Below are 17,132 nucleotides of genomic sequence, written 5' to 3'. Positions count from 1 at the left end.
CCTCAAAGTGTGCTAACGCTTCCTCGTCCAGCCATCCTATCGCCCTCGGCGAGTCTTTCGAGTGGAGTGTGGCTCACGTTTTCCTTCTAGTAATCGCCTCAGAAGATCAACGTATTTGTAAGTGCCCCTTAAGATATCAACATTGATAAGCTTCTACAAAATCAATCCTCTGCTAGCAAAAGTAGCGACATGCAAGTGAAAGGTAAGCGGAAAGCAAATGATGGTTCCTTCCGAAACCAATATTACCATCCCTTTTTGCGCTTAGAAAATACATCCTTCACCTTCTTCAAACGACCTTGTGGCGGGCCCCGTCAACGATGAGGCGGCCAAGACTACAGAAACCTAAAAATCTTCGATCATTTTTGCTACGGTTACCAGAACTAAGCTTCCTCATGATATGTTGAAGCAAATTGTTGTCGGAGCGCACCTGGGCCACCCGCAACCATCAAAATTTTACCTCTTGAAAAGTGTGTGTTCTCTCCTTAATATCGAAAATCTTCGTTTGTGCGCAATACAAAGCTCCTTAGCCTGGACCGCAATTTTACAGCCTAGAAGTTATTAGAAATCGGGTCCCAGGACATGATGTTGCTATATGCGGTACGTGGTGGGAGAAGGTCGTCGTCGGAAAGTCAGTCCCTATCTGAGGCACTTTTGATAATTTGGTTGCATGGTGATCATATTCAATCCCTTAGTTCGCGTTTGGAAATGGAAGAGATATTTCGAATATATTCTTAAGGAGTGTTCATATAATACATACCAGCATGCAAGGAATACGATGGCGTTCGTATAGGCGTCGTTTGAAAAGGAAGAATCTTAAACCAATTAAATTAATGCTTCCATCCATTTCCAATAGAAACATTACAGTTTAAACTATTGTTAAAAACTTGGACCAGGCACATAGAAAAATCATCATAGATCTAAACATGCCACCACAGCAACATAAATGCAGACATTTCGAAAGTGTACTGATACTTACAGCCACATAACGTTTACAACACATAGCGTAACTAGCACAGCAAAACTATTTTTTCTGGCAATTTTGACCTATATTGGGTATTGTCTGTGCGGATACGCTTCGCTTACGGCTTGTAAATATGAATACATTTATATGGAATTTTCAAGAGAATATTTTTGTGAGTGTTACACTATGTGCTAGTAAGTATTAATAGATGCCCGATAGACGCAGATGTTATATAAATAAATATATAAATAAACCAAATTTTCTTCAATAAAACTTAGCCGTCTAATAAAAGCGAGAAAATTTGAGTCCCATTTGAAGTAATTGTCTATCGCATTCTTTAGTAAGCTCAAAATAAGCCATCTGCATCTTTCCTGGGTATACACCCGAAACAGTACCCGAAATTTTCTTGAACATCTTTTAATATGAGCTGGTAGTTTCAGGACTTTTTAGCTGTCTTCCTCCCTTTTTAATTTGACCACTAATCAACCATGTTGCTTCCATTACTCTATTCGGAAACAAATAATATTACTTCGAATGTTGATGGGAGCATCTTAAATTAAAAGAATCATCGTTTAGATGAAGGTATCAGCAAAAATGTTTACTTTTTAATAATTTTCAGATTGTTGAAGATCTAGTTTTCTGAGTTGGTCCCTTTTTCGGTCTACCCTCAATTAATTTGGGAGTTGATGGGCGTCCACCCTTATTAGAAGTAGAACCTCGTGTATGATTTTTGTTTTGACTTTCGACCATATTTTTCTGCTGGTTACTATCTCTCCGTCCATTTTTCCTTCCTGATTGATTGCCTCTATTGTCAGGGCAAGTAACCTGATCTACTAATTTGAAGATGAATGCTTCCATGTAACTTTTCAGATACCTTTTCTATGTAAAACCGAACAGAATAGAATGTTAAAAATTTCCTGTTTTGACTTACGAAATACTGGCTACTAAGACAACGGTGTTTATCGCAAAAGTTTCAGCTGAAGCGAATATTACACTGTTTTTTATGAATAAAGCCTAAATCAGTTAGCATTCGTACACAGAAAATGAAGTTATAGTAAATACCTTAATACAAGCTGAAGCAGTAACAAAACCGACACAAGCTCCACGAGAAGGGGGTACAAAGGGGGGATCCCCCCGGGCCCGGAAATTACTCGGGACCCAGAACAGAAGTTTCTATGAAAAATGGGGAAAATAATGGGCTCGGATAATTTTCACGCCCGTCCCGGATAATGTTCACCCCGAACCCGGTTTTACGCATAATTTTTAACCCGAGTCTGGATTTTGTCTGGCCCTGAGCGGACATAACGATCGATATGCGTGGTGACAATATCTAGTACCGGGAAAATTCGGCCGCTGAGTCAAATGACTCTATCGCGATTCGAAGGGTAAAACTTGAAGTGGGGCATATCAAAACCGCACCGTGATTCTGTCGTTGTTCATCAAGGGAACTCCGTTTATCCTTTTTCTTGTCACTCGCGGATAATGTTTTTCCAGCGTCTTACAGCAAAGTTGATCTTGACCAACTCACCCCACAAGGAAAAGGTCCCTTCCTTCCCATAGTCTCCGACTGAATCTGAATAAAATAAAGTTTTCGAAGATCGACTTCAATGAAACAGTCGCTATCTTTGCCATTGACCAATGTTGTCAGCCAACGGCAAGTCGTGTCATAAAATTGCTTCAAGTATTAGTGAAATTTGGATGAGGTGGTGTTATACAACTGGCGTTCTTAGTAGTCGACACATCAGCAAACGTGTCAAATACAAAATCTACTGCTGGGTTGTTCGAACTGCGCCGGTTCCGAAAGCTGACTTATCGAAGGCAATGAACGCTGTCTAGCGCCATTGAATATAAAGCAGCTACATGGAATCCGTGACGCAATATGCTACGATCACTCCCGGGCTAAGAGCATCCGGGATCAATATGAAATTGCACTTATCGTGAAGACTTTACAATGTCTTCGATAGGTAGGTCATGTAATTCGTACTGGCCAGAACTCACAACTCAGATTGGCGTACTCATCCAATTTGATAAGAAACAATCCTAAAACCGACCAAAATAACGTTACTATGATACGCTAGACGGTGTTTTTAGAGCCTTTCGACTTCTCCCAGATCGAGTCCATAACCGAGAAAAATGCCAAATCCGATTCATCTGCCAATGCCGCTTTCGGAAGAAAGACTAAAACAGAAGAAGAGAATTCTTATAGTGAACTGGGAATGTTTTTAATAAATTTCGAAAATATAGGAAATTTGGAAAGAAGAACAGAGGTAAAACAAGAAGAAGACAAAACTTAAAAAGAGATTCCATGCTGACGTTGTATTATAGAAGCATTCCCGGCCTCTGCAAATTGGAGAACCCCTCAGAAAAATAAACTGAAGTGAGTGTCAAAAGACAGGAAATTGCAATATTATTCCAGGATATTAGCAGGGTCTTGACCAGAGAGGGCATACACAATTCTTTAGATCGATTATTTCGAACCACACAAATGGTGATGTTTGGCAAGTAAAACAGCGCTCTAATTGCGAGCGGGGTAAGCAAGGCAGAAATATTCTAGGTCGTCTGCTGGCTCATAAGGAAGTTAGCCCTTTACCACTGTTGCAGGTGCTTTGAAATTGGTCACATAACAACAGTATGCTAACACTTCTCCGAAGTGTCAAAAAAGGCTCAAATGCGGAGTAGAAGAAAATCATATGTTTAAGGAAAGCAAAGCTGTCACTGATTGTGTATGTTACAATGAGAAAAGGGGTGTCAACCATCCACATGTCGTAGGTAACAGCTGATCCCCCATTTTTTAAGAGAACTTAATTAAGAAATGACCTTAAATCAACCTCAACCATTGCGAAGCAACACAGGATCCGGCATTGCATAAAGGCAGGCCAAAGATGTAACTCACAAGGCTGTTTGAAAATGACGCCGGTTAAGAAATGTACGAAAGTCAAAAGCGATTGTCGAGATAGTTGAACATCAGCCTTTGCATCAATTGGATGGTGGATTCAGAACTCCCTCAATTTCTTAAACAAAATGTGGTTTACCCTCGGTTAGCTTAAGTCTGAATTTCAGCTAGTGGTTTTCGCCGAAATATAATTCATTCCTATATTGTGTTTATGGATTTACATAAGGAAACCAATACCATTTTGTAGCCACTTCGACTATGTTATTGCCTGGGCAGAGCTAAGGTGCCAATCCGCCCTAGACCAACCCGCAAGTCACATGATTTATGAAGCCATGGTCGGCTAAACACTTGTGGAAAAATCGTGCTTGCGAACATCGCAAAGTCATTTTTTTTTTCTGAGTGGCAGGCTCAGTCTTAGAAACTCATACCCGTAATAGCTTGATTGCAAAAAAGTTCAGATTATTTTAGTTCGCCAAGTCCGCAAAAATTGCCTAGTGCAAATTTTTTTCATCTTCGGGGCACCCGTTTTGAGTATGCTAGATCTGCATTCACAGTCTAATTTAAAATCTGAAATGCAGCTACCTCAGCACAGACGTCAAGTTAGCCTATTCTGTGCTAGTAGTCTTTTCGAATTCGTATATGGGAGTCACACATGGAAAGTGACCCCCACTGTTACTCAAAAGCTCCGATCCTTCGTGGACACCTGTCGGCATCGTATCTTCAGAGTACGCAGGCTTGATACTACATATTTTGTTCCAAATCGTCAATCTCTTGACCATACGAATTATCGGGAGTCTACTGTGTTACAAACGAAGTCGGCGCACAAACCCAGCACCCGTTCGCAATGTGCTCGGAAGGAGGAAGCAGCAGTGGATAGGTCACTCATTAAGGAGAGGCGATAATTGCGTTGCTGACCACGCCATGAAGTGAAATCCGTTCTCCTAAGATAGCGAGCGAATGGAGTACATGTCGCAGAACAAGCAAAATTGGCAAAATCGAAGGGGAATCATGATTTTGAATCTTAATCGTTTGGAATCCCAGAGCTTCAGTCTGGATGAAATATCAAGCCACCATTGCTTCAACCCGACGAAGAGAAAAGAATTTCTTTTTTTTTTTTTAATAATTGCCGTTCCACACATACGTAGTAGAAAACAAACTCCTTAGAAACGAGGAAAGCAATACTTTTCAGCATATTGTCATGAGGCACTGTAGGCCCAGAGACTTTTGGAAGGTAATCTTCTGCGAAACAACAAGCCCCAACAACAATCTGGAATACTAAAATGAAGTTAGGAGCTGAATGGGATGGAAACCAAACGAATGCAATACCCTGAATCTAACGAATCACTCTGCGTGCCATCTGTAATTGCTATTGCGATTGTGTAAAGGGCAAAAGACTAAGACTAAGTTAACTATGGTAAAGTAAGATCACAGAGTTATTCTCAAAACTTAAATTAATGACGAAATTTTTAATTTCATAAAAATGGAGGATGTCCCTTCTTTAGTGTGTGCTGCGCGAGAGCTAGGGAGGAGAAGGAGCATCCTTCATTTTTATGGCGTCAGGATGGAAAGGAATGGTTGGAACCCCAATGGCTGCACCTACTGAAAATCTGATCCGTTGGTTGGTTTCCCTCCCTCCCCCCTTTGTTCTTCCCTCTCGATCGCAGTACCCTGGCCTTTGGTTGTCCGGTGCCACATGTAGTCGCCATTGCTACGCGAACATCTTTTTGCTTGCATTTCATAATGTAATAACCTGAGACGAACTAAAGTATCCAAAAGGAGCTAACAGCCTGGCTGCTAAGAAGACGTATAATGGATACTTCAATAACTTCATGGTCAATTTCACAAGGTCGAGGTTATTCATGTTAGTCAGTTCGGATTTGTTAATTTTGCCCATTAGTACCTTATTCTGACTGCTTCATAATGAACGTGGATAGCATGCATTCAGGAATAACTTTTCCTTCTAAAAATGGGAAAGATTGTCAGGTTATGGCGTTTGGCCAGGAGTTTTGGAAATTTTTATATTCCTATCTTATCGATATTGATTTGACTTTGCTTTAACCCTTCATATTTAGACTTAATTTTAGTCGTTACATTCACTGACTTTTGTATGTGAAGTGATTATTTGTGCAAGACTCCGACTGAATCGGAGATGCAGTTAATGGAAGATACTTTGAAATAGTTCCCCTATGAGCTGAACCTCTATCATAAATTTCATTTTTAGAAGGCAGTTCATATAAATTCTATATATAAACTATGAAAATATCCCTGCATGTACCTTCAACCGTGTAAACAAATTGACCACTACATGCTTGTATCATTAACTTTGCAACTTTTTCTAATGGCATGCAACCCACACATTATGAGAACCATCAAGCTTTCAACGTATTGCGAGGTTGTGTGTTTGAATGACATTGAAAGGTTGATTGCATTCGTTTGTATCCTTTTCTAATGGACAACACAAGAGTAAACAAACATCAAATGGATACTTCGTCCTTTTAATTACAGGTAAGGGTTCTACCAGGATATCCTCCTTGACATTGAGCTATTCCTGTAGCCCGATCGATAGGATAACTTCCTCATGAGCCAGAATTTCTAATGATGGAAAGAGAAAAGGTGAAACATAGGTAGCAAGTCCAAAAACTGTATGTCATATTTTATCCAAACTTCCAAAGAAAACTTCCAACAGTACCTGAATATTTTAAGGACATGCATTTTATTGAATGTGAGGAAGAGGAAATGAAACAAAACGTTATTTTATGATAAATTGAGGAAAAAAGGCTAAAAACTCGATTACTGAATAATGCATATCTTATTTTACGAAATAATTCAGCAGGTTGTTTCCCAAGTTATGAATTGTTCAAGTTCAATTTGAAGAACAAAGTCAGTTATCCCATGGGCTGATTACAGTTGTAGGAACTTAAATATCATTATATATTTATAATACTGGCAGTGTCTTAAAAATCCAATGATGACTTCCAATTGCGTAGCTGTATTCTTTATCTAGTCACCAAACCAGAACAAATAACATACTGTGTCAACAACACTTATCGTTACCATAACGCTAACCTAAGCAAAATCAGTATGTCGGGCAAATATCTGATTATAGCCCTCAACCGAGACGATGGCATCATTTGAAGATATCCAAAGTAGCAATTATCTAGCAGACCCACCGAATGGAAGGAACAGACCAGCGTGGAGAGATATTACAATTACTTGAAAAGGAAAAGAAACTAAGATTATTCAGACTTTTCTAAACCAATTTCAAATCTTCTATTTCAAATTAAGACTTTTCCATTCCAAAATCAGAATTCTTAATTCTGCAATTGGAATGAAATCAGTCAATTAAGAATTCTGCAATTGGAATGAAATCAGTCCACCACACTACATCTTCAAGCGCATCAAGGAAGCTCGACCGATGTTCCAAGTTGAGTTTCCACCGGAGATCAGTGCGCCACCAAAACAGAAACTTCGTTTAATTTGCTTCATAAAACGTCTGCAACACCGCAGAATAACGGCTGTTGAATCATACAACTGAATAAGGCCGGTGTAGTGCAAAAACTGCCCAGAACATAGTCATACTAAACGTACTTAACGCTTAGTTAGTTTAGTTAACTGGGGGCAGCCGCAGCTCTGAGCACTCAGGCCATTGTTAGGCTCATTGTACTATCCCCGTAAGTTGCCTATTCAATGGCTTCCCGTCTACGCTGTTCGCAGCCCTTAGCGAATCTTAGAACATTCTCCAGAAGCAGAGAGTGTGCAGATTCTTCATTGAAGAAAACCTTACCAAAGTGTCTTCGTCTGAGATCTGTGGATACCGGGCAGCTGCATAAAAAGTGCAGGACCGTCTCCTCCTCCTCCTCACATTGGCTACACACAGCCGAAACCACTACCCCAATCTTTTCCATATGGTAGTTTAAGGGGCAGTGTCCCGTCAAAAGCCCTACTAGGGTTTTCATGTCCCACTTCTTAAGGGATAACAAAAATGCCGCTCTAGTGGCCCTAGGCTCCTTCACAAGGATTTTCGTTTACCAGGAAGAGTCCAAATTTCTCCACTCGGTTGCGTGAATCCTTGCAATTTCGCTCTTCAGACTTGACTTGACAGTAGATGGTCGGATTCCAAGAGCTGGTTCTGGCCTCACCATTGTGGATCCAGCCCCTCGGCGAGCCAGTATGTCAGCCTCCTCATTACCGGCGATGTTAGAGTGCCCCGGCACCCACATCAGGAATGTTCGGCCAAGTTTCAGCAGCACCTAATGACAACTCCACACCAACTGGCTTGATATATTGTTGCCACTTAGTGCTGATAATGCCGCCCGACAGTCGGAACAGATTCGAATGGTGCGAGTTTGTGAATCCTGTAGTGAACTTCTCGGATACAGAATTTGATCCAATAATAAACAAAATTCCAGCTGCCGGAAATGCAACAACTGCAGCGGAAACTGTATAACAAACTACGGGGATGTCCTATCTACCCAAGCATCTACAAAGCGACAAACACGAGAAGATGGGGAGACAACAAACATCAATAAAATTACCTACATTCAGGAGGTCGGAATTGAGCAAATGAACCATGCAGTCCCACCAGGTCAACCCATTAATTAACATTTCCTGTTATCATAGATTGAGGTGGCCCAGTATTCACAGTTCGTAGGCCGTCAAACAGATAATCCAGGAACAATTAACAGAGAAAAGCTCCAAACAGACCAGGCACAGGAGATAGCTAACGTTTGCAAATAACATCCAAAAACTCGACAATGACGAAAGGAAACCTCCCAAACAACATAGATGTTATGCTACTAGTTGGAATTCACCTCTCTAGCGAAATTAATTACTTCAAAATGTATATAACACTTATTACCAAAACAAACCTTGTGAAAATACTGCAATCCTAACCAAGAATATGCTAAGATACTTTCCTATACCTAGTATTATCACTAAATTCACTTTTTTTCGGTTTTGTTCAGGAATAGAGTGTTCCCCAGTCTAAGTAGCAGTTTATTCCTCCTTTCTGGCATACGGACCATTCCTTTTTGGCGGAATAACCAACTTTTCCAACCAACTAACGCTTTTTTGGGCGAAAATTTAACTTTCTGGGTAAAAGTAAACCCATTAGACGCTGCTCAGAAGAAAGGAGTAATTCGGTCCTTAAAATGATGGCGGTTAATCATAAAATAGATGGTGGAATGAAGACTACTCTCTTCGTGAACAAGGCTCTGACCAGCAAAGATTTCAAATGGACGATTACCTGTCATTATAATTGACACTCTTGGCCGCGTTCGAGGGAAGAATTCTCCGAAGAATTTTTGGCCCCTACATGAGGATGGACAATTCCGTAGCCTGCATAATGACGAAATCTATGAGCGATACCATGACCGTCCGGTTCTGGATAAAATTCGGCTCAATAGGTTACGGTGAGCGGGTCACTTAATTCGTATTTATGAGGATGATCCCACCTGGAAAGTCTATAAGGGCAATATCTATGGTAGAAAAAGAAGGCTGGGCAGGCCGTGCCTAAGGTGGAGCGATGGCGTAGGTCAGAACGCCAGACAGCTTTTAGGGATATGGAATTGGTGGACCTCGGCGCAAAACCGGAATGTCTGGCATTCCTTATTAAGGCAGGCCTAGACCGGATACCGGTTTTTGCACCATTGATGATTGATGATGATAATTGACACTCATATCGAGTTTTTATAATAATATTCTCGGAGCGAACAACACCTTTAGCCGATATCAGTCTGAGGTGTGGCAACGTATGATGAACTTGCCTCTGCTCCCTTGCTCAGCAAACATTTTTAATAAAATCCATACAATGTGCAGGTATTCTTGGCTGAAATCAAAAAGTTTTGCGACTGGTTGCTGTCTATATTCCCCCGAAACATTCCATCCCCAAATCCAATTTACATTTTTTTTTTCAATAGCTTATTGCCTAGATTCCTATTAACATAACACTTCAATGCGAAGTCTTCTCATTGAAGTTCACTGCCCGTAGAGTAACCTACCTCTCTACCTCCTCTACCTCCCTAACTAAAAAATTCAAGAATTGCTTGAGGACGAACGAAAAGTAAAAACCGAAGGATCAAATATTCCTCCGCAAAAAAGAAAGCAATCGTGAATAGCGGAGCTAAAGGCCTCTGATAGAAACTTTCTAAAAAAATGAGCAAACACAAAGAGCTATCAATTGGCATAGTCAAGCCGACTCCAATTACGTAATTACGTTGGGGTGGGTATTTGGAGCACTTTACGAATGTTTTTAAAACAGTGGTCGAGTGCAGTACTCCATCAGCCGTTCATAACTACCATATTAAGGACAGAGCCCTTTCTATAAAATTCACTTTTTCAGCTCTGTTAAATAAACTCCAGAAAACTAACGCTAAAAAGCGCAATTCACACCGATACATGAGGAAAATACCTAAAGAGGCTATCACTTTCAGAAAATCGAGACTAAATTCTTACCCTGACTCCCAAAAAGATGCTATCATCATAGTGAATCAGGGGAAGGCAAAAAAGCTAGATTCAGCCTGTACGAGGCCTGCTTTCGACTCTGTCTAAACTAAATTTCGGAAAACAGGTGACAGGAGAACAGATTCATAAAATAAGCAATAAAATGAAATAGCCTAGATCACCTTTGAAGGGAAGGGAATGCTGTGTCTGCTCACTCACCTATAAGGTTAAAAACAAGAGGCATTCCATAAACCCTTAGAAAACCAAAATGGCGATTGTGGCATCAGGAAGGGTTTGTTTTTAGTAAGTGTTGTTTCCTACCAGGAAGCTATTAGACTGTCGGTTATATCCGTCATGTATGTAGGTACGATTTCATTGTCAGTTAAAGGAGAAAATTTTTGCTTATTCCGACAAATGGGAAAAAAAGTTAGTTTCAAGCAGTGGTTAAACACTAATATTCTAAAGGCTTAAAAACGAAGAGGATTAAAGCTGAATTGGACGAAGTTTGTGGCACGTGCGCATTATGTTTGCAATGCTTTACAACTGACTAAATTAATTTAAACATGACCATCGTTCAAGGCAACCAGTGGAAGTGACTACTTGTGATGCCATTGACAAAATTTGACGAATCAAATTGACTAGATAATTGAAGCCACAGGCAACGTACAGTTTTTTAGATTTTGCACGAAAAATTGGGTCTAGCGAAAATTTCGGCAATCAGTTGATCGACTCTGAGGCTATTTTAGTGCTTTCTTGTCACAATCTTAATTAGTTTTCGACAGGACATGGATTCACTATTTCACTCCAGAGACAAGGGAAAAACCAAAACAGTGGCTTTTTAAAGGCAACCAGATTCCAGGCAGGGCAAGGCAAGAACGGCGAAATCAACCGGGAATGTTATGGCCACAGTTTTCTAGGATGCATGCAGAATCTCGACAACAATAACTGAACAGTATTAAGTGTTATTGCACCGGTTAAACTAGGAAATCAAGAATGAAGGTCTTCAATTGAAAAAAAAAGATTCTACCTCATGCACAGGCTTGGCTCAATGTGATTTTAATGCCAAACTAAAAGGAATATGTTAGCAGATAGTAGTTCAAGATGAACGGAACGCATATTGCCAAAACAGAGGCGTTTTTTGAGGACTTTACTGAATCTTGCTTCTAAGACGGCTTGGAAATTTAGAAAATTATGTCCAACTGAAAAAAATGAAAATAAAAGAATCTGAGATGTTTCGCTTTTCTATCCTTTTCTAAGGACTTATTAACGACCCTCGTGCAAAGATGAATTTAACGCAGCCCACAAAACCCACAGAATATGTAGAAGAATTGTCACCCCAGGGTATTGCCTTGAACCACTACTCTAATTGATTCACATGGCAGACCTTCGTATCGCTATCTTCTTCGGTCGTCTCAGCCCCCTTATAGCTTTTCGTAAATTTCAAGCGCAAATTAACAGGGTCCTACCTGGAAAATCAAAACTAACGTAAATAAAGTTCAGCAAATCGGCTTGACTCTAAAAAGAACGTTCGGACCCACTATTATCAACGGTGTCAAAGTAAATCTGACAAATACGGTGAAGTGCTGGTTTTTCTTTAAAAGTTTTTTTGTATCTACAATTCAAATCTATCATTGTATCAGCTTTCATAGATTAATAATTTCCTCTAACTGTAATCACCCTGACCAGACAATTGACTTTTGAGCTAATTAAACTTACAATTGAAATTATTTTAAATTTAAACTTTTTTAATGAAAACGGACAACAACAACTAATTCTAGAACATAAAACATTACCAGAAGAAAAGCACATTCAGCCTAGATCGTTGCTAAACAGCATGCACCATTCCAAACGATAGAATTCGGTACTCACCCACATGTTGCACTATTGTAGCCAGACGATAACAAAAATGACCAAAATTAAATAAAAAGAAAACTTTTGTAAGTAAATTACTCTTAAATCGCAATACCCAGTGAAAATTACTTTTTAATATTCGCTTCCGATATTCGTCATCGCGATGAATGTGGACGCTCCCGCCGCCATTGGATACCACGGAACTGCCCGGTTCCATTTGAATCATGTCCTAAAATGAAAAATTAGATATTGATAGCAGAAAGAGCAACAAAATTGGAGATTATAGATGAATGTCCTTTAAATGATTTGTTAAGTAATTACTTTGAAGATGAAAATCCTGATACGGCAACGCTCGGAACTTACTTATTTTCATTTCCCGAAATAAGCAAGCCATAGTTTTCTCCTTCAATAGGGAATCTACGAACTATGTGGAGGATATAACTGAGATTATGACAGCTATCTGGTGAAATAAATCTTTTCTGATGCCATATCCACCATTCCTTGGATTTTCTAGGAATTTATTGAGCACTTTTCGTATTTTTCGTTTTATTTTAGTTATTTATAAATCTATCTCACACTTTCTTAGAAGACCGCTTCGAATGAAGCGCGTGGCTTTTGCATATACAGTGTCGACGGAAGCTAGAAAATTTTGGTATCGAAAAAGGTGACAAAAAATATATTATTGTATTTTTTATCACACTCATGTATATCGTGTAACGTGACAACCAACATCGTTGGTACACTGCACGAAATTTTTCTAAACACCACAAACAATCGCAGAGTAGTATTCCTCAAATCTTGGATAGAGCAATACCACATTTAGTTTAGTTTAGTTTACTGGTGGGAACCGTAGCTCCGAACACTCAGGCCATTGTTAAGCCCATTGCACTACCCCCGTAATTCGCCTATTCAATGGCTTCCTGCCTACGGCGTTCGCAGACTTTAGCGAATCTGAGAACATTCTCCAGAGGCAGAGAATGTGCAGATTCCCCATTGAAGAAAATCTTACCAAGGTGTCTTCGTCTGAAATCTGGGGAGGCCGGGCAGCTGCATAAATAGTGCAGGGCTGTCTCCTCTTCCCCACATTGACTGCACATAATCGAAACCACGATCCCAATCTTTTCCATATGGTAGTTTAAGGCGCAGTGTCCCGTTAAAAGCCCTACTAGGGTTTTCACGTTCCACTTCTTAAGGGACAACAAAAATGCGGCTCTGGCGACCCCAGGTTCTTTTACAAGGATTTTCGCTTCCCAGCAGGAGTTCATATTTCTCCATTCGGCTGCGTGAATCCTTGCAATTTCATCCTTCAAAGTAGATTTGACAGTGGATGGCCGGATTCCAAAAGGTGGTTGTGGCTGGTTCAGTCTCGGCCACAAGACGATGCATAATAATGGTTGGCGCAACAATCCATATTGGATCAGGGCCTTGAAGTATGTTAGAGCACTTCATTCAAGACCCTAACGGTACACTACAGTAGACTGTAGGAAGCAATGTGGTCAGCATTGCGCTCGCCCGAGATTATTACCCTGATTTGACCCATTCCCAGCTGAGTCCGACGTTAAATCACGATGCAAATCCCACCGCCACCTTCCGTACTAGTGCTCTAAACACTCAGCTGTCCGGACACACAGACGATGCATGCATACCTTAAAGTGGGTTTTATTGTGAATGTATACATACAATGTATCCGTTTTAGTGAAAGTCCCCAGGTCTTACCTATCGCATTCCTACAGTACCAGAGCAATCTTGGGGATTTCTGATATTGTTCCTGAATATGGTGTTTCCACGTTAACTTGGAGTCGAAATGCACTCCTAAATACTTGATTGTTTGTGCCAGCATGATTTCTGCCCTTCTAAGGTGGGTAGCGTATAGTTGTCCCATCTGGCGTTCCTAGCGAAAATAACTAGTGCAGTCTTCCTAGCGTTCAGCGTCAGTCCATTGGGAAGGTACTAACGAATTATATTGAGCGCAAATCCGCCTTGTTGACCAAAGCTGGCCAGGGCTGAAATATTCGTTTTGAGAATGATAATTCGTAGGCATGTCGTGTTTTACGAATTATATAAAGGAGCATTCAACATCTGCGAGCCGCTACGGTCACGCTGCTCCCAGGGCAGAGGTGAGGCAGCGTCTGACGATTTGCCTCTGCCCTGGTAAGAAACCGTAAAGCCGTCGTCACTTGACTTTTTTTTAAAAAAGTTTGGGTGCAAGCCCTGCGAGGGGTCCGTGGACCAGAAAAGAAGGAGTAAGTTGCTCCTCAATTGGTCCGGTCCTGCATTAAGTTGATGCGGACTTAGGACCCCCTTCATTCTCAAAACGAATCGTTTTCACATTTGTGGGAATTCCAACTCGAAAACTAATAAATCAATCATTAAAAAATTCGGTGGTATGATTATTTATAGAATTACCAAGAATATGAACTACCATTTTATGCAGAGATAAAATCATATTTGTTGCCTTTTTTTACGTACCTGATGAAAAGAAACAGTGAAAATCGCAATATTTTTTTTTAACACCTGCATTTTTTTTTTATTTGGATTATTTTTATCTGCATTTAGGTCCATATTCTTGAAAAATATCTTAATGATGGTAAATTAAATGATTTTTAGATTCAGATAAAAATTGGAGTTGCTACACGTCCCGCATAGGACATAGGACCATCGCGACGTTCGGAAATCCAGCAACGGGATGGCCATAATTTCAAAAGCAGCCTGAACGGCACTACGGCAAACATTGTCATGCAGAATTATTGGATCCTCTTCAATAATATATCGAACAAGTCCTTTTTTCGGGACACTGCAAGAAAGTCCGAATGTTTCCGATCTTACAGAGAGAGGGAAGGATTCGTCCAGTCCGAGAAGGTATCGTCCAATCAATTTTGCTACCTAACGAAGCCTTGAACGGTTATATTAAAAGGAAGGAATTATTGTCGAATGCAGAATTTGGATTTCGATCTGTACATTCGACAATAGATGCAATAACGAATGTAACGTCTGGTATTTGATAGCGAATTAACAATGGTTGGTGCCGAGGCGCTTACCTTATACACATGGAGAAGGCCTTTGATACCGTTTGGTTGAATCGGCAAATCTTCAGGCTCCTGAAATACCTCGGAACGATGATGTGTAGCATGCTGTACGGTAAATGCTTTGTCATCACAGAGGGAAATCTCATTACTAATAGACGATTTCTCACAGGCATTGTCCAGGTGTCCCTTGAAATTGATTTTAGCGTCAATCATCACCCCTAGCTATTTCATAACCGGTTTCGAAGTGATGATGTGACCACCAACTAAAATATTAACCGTATTTCTCTTCGTACGGTTGGTAATAAAGACGACCTCCGCGTTTCGTTTTGCAAGGTCAAGCTGAATCATCTCCAGCCACGTTTTTATGGCGCTAATGGTTTCGTTAGCGTATACTTCAACGTCTTCAGGTTGTTGCGCGACCACAATCACAGCTAGATCACTTGCGAAACTGATTATCACGGCCTCCTTTGGCACGGGAAGGACAAGGACTCCATTGAACATCACGTTTGACAGGAAAGAACTCAGAGATCACTTGCGAAACCAACTATCGTCGCCACCGTTGGCACCGGCAGGACAAAGACCCCATTGTACATCACGTTTTACAGGAGAGGACTCAACTTAGAGCCCCGTGGTACTCTTGCTGCGACGGTATACTGCTTGGACCCCTCATCCGTATCGTACCAAAATATCGGCTCCGAGAGGTAGCTTTCAAGCAGCTTACTCAAATAACACACCCGTTTTAGCTAGTGAGCCTTTTATCCACCCCAGCTGGCCGAATTGAACGCATTTTTGACGTCCAATATCACCACGGCACAGTGCTTGTTGGACGACATCGCGTCCTTTCCAGCATCTTTCCTACCGTATCGATGAGGCAAATCGGGCCGTATGATAATGGATGTCCTGGGCGCTTATTCGGCTTCGAGAGCAAAACTAGTTTTTGCCTCTTCCACCGGTTGGGAAAAAATCCTTGCATGTTTCAAATACGCCGATAAGGTTTAAGTCTAATTTATAAGGCAGATTTCCATTCGATATTAATATACATAAACGAGCGAATAACAACTAGTCACTTCGGACACGCTACTTCCAGGGCAGATGTGAAGCATCGTCTGATGGGTTGCCTCTGCCCTGGTCAAAGTGCAAATCGTTTCGTTTATCTGGAACGCATATGAACGCGTTGGATAAAACCAATTCAAGGGCCAACTGCTCGAGTTTGAAGATAAAAAACGCGGCCCAGCTGCTTGGAGATATCGATGAAGAGTTCTCAAGAGCTGTAGATGAGTGTTCCATACTGAAGTTAGTGTGAGTAGAGGTGCTCCAATACAGATTAGTTCCACCCATTCAGAAAGCTATTCTATCTCAACCAAAGAGACTACAACCTGCAGCAGCACCAAGATTTATTGGTATCTGATCATCCCAGGTGCACGTTCGTTGGATCTCTATTTTGTACTAAATATAATAATAAACCAGGATATCATACATATCGTTACGTTTTTTGGAGAATTTCGGGGTGAGTAGTTTCTGAAAATTCGACCATAATTTAAGTGTGCCTCTCCCCATGCCCTTTCTTTATAACCAAAGGCAACAATAAAAGCTTTTTTGAAAGCGTTAGTCAAGATCGTTGAGTTGTTACTCCACATGCCTCGCATGGGTGTATAGAAGGCTATTATTCGTCCTTAAATTTAACATAGAATAAAGTCATCAACTACTTCACTAGGATTTCATAGTTTCCAGCAAAGTGTCTGCTGTCAAGAAGATAATGTTCCGAATGAGTATTCAAACAAAAACACTTTGGAAATCTCAACTGTAATTTGAAGTGAAAGCAAACAGCTTCGATTAACTCTAACTTTGTTAGTAATAGTAATGTCAATATTATTGCGACTTTACGGATCTAGGATAAATTTAAGGGAGGTTTGCAGTGAATTCACAAAATATAAAAACCTAATACTATCAACTTTTGTTG

At 40.5% G+C, this 17,132-nt stretch overlaps 1 protein-coding gene and 1 long non-coding RNA gene across 3 annotated transcripts in view; both read right to left on the bottom strand.

The window, feature by feature from the left end:
• The window catches only part of LOC119647549 (band 7 protein AGAP004871), a 266,754-nt gene that overhangs the window by 226,175 nt on the left and 23,447 nt on the right, over window positions 1–17,132 (bottom strand). For both annotated transcript variants that reach the window (XM_038048540.1, XM_038048541.1), the window contains exons 2-3: window positions 12,276–12,375; window positions 12,165–12,176 (exon numbers count right to left, since the gene is read on the bottom strand). In XM_038048540.1, the coding sequence (XP_037904468.1) occupies window positions 12,165–12,176; window positions 12,276–12,372 (109 nt within the window). In that variant the 5' untranslated portion in view covers window positions 12,373–12,375. The remainder of the gene's footprint in view (window positions 1–12,164; window positions 12,177–12,275; window positions 12,376–17,132) is intronic.
• On the bottom strand, window positions 1,178–1,909 carry LOC119647550. Its single transcript, XR_005248899.1, has 2 exons — window positions 1,564–1,909; window positions 1,178–1,511 (listed from the first exon to the last, which is right to left on the bottom strand). It is a non-coding gene; the product is annotated as an uncharacterized LOC119647550 (long non-coding RNA).

This window comes from Hermetia illucens, chromosome 2, assembly GCF_905115235.1.
Source record: "Hermetia illucens chromosome 2, iHerIll2.2.curated.20191125, whole genome shotgun sequence".
NCBI lineage: Eukaryota > Metazoa > Arthropoda > Insecta > Diptera > Stratiomyidae > Hermetia > Hermetia illucens.
The sequence above is the reverse complement of the archived record's forward strand: the minus strand, read 5'-3'. Positions and strand labels throughout refer to the sequence as shown.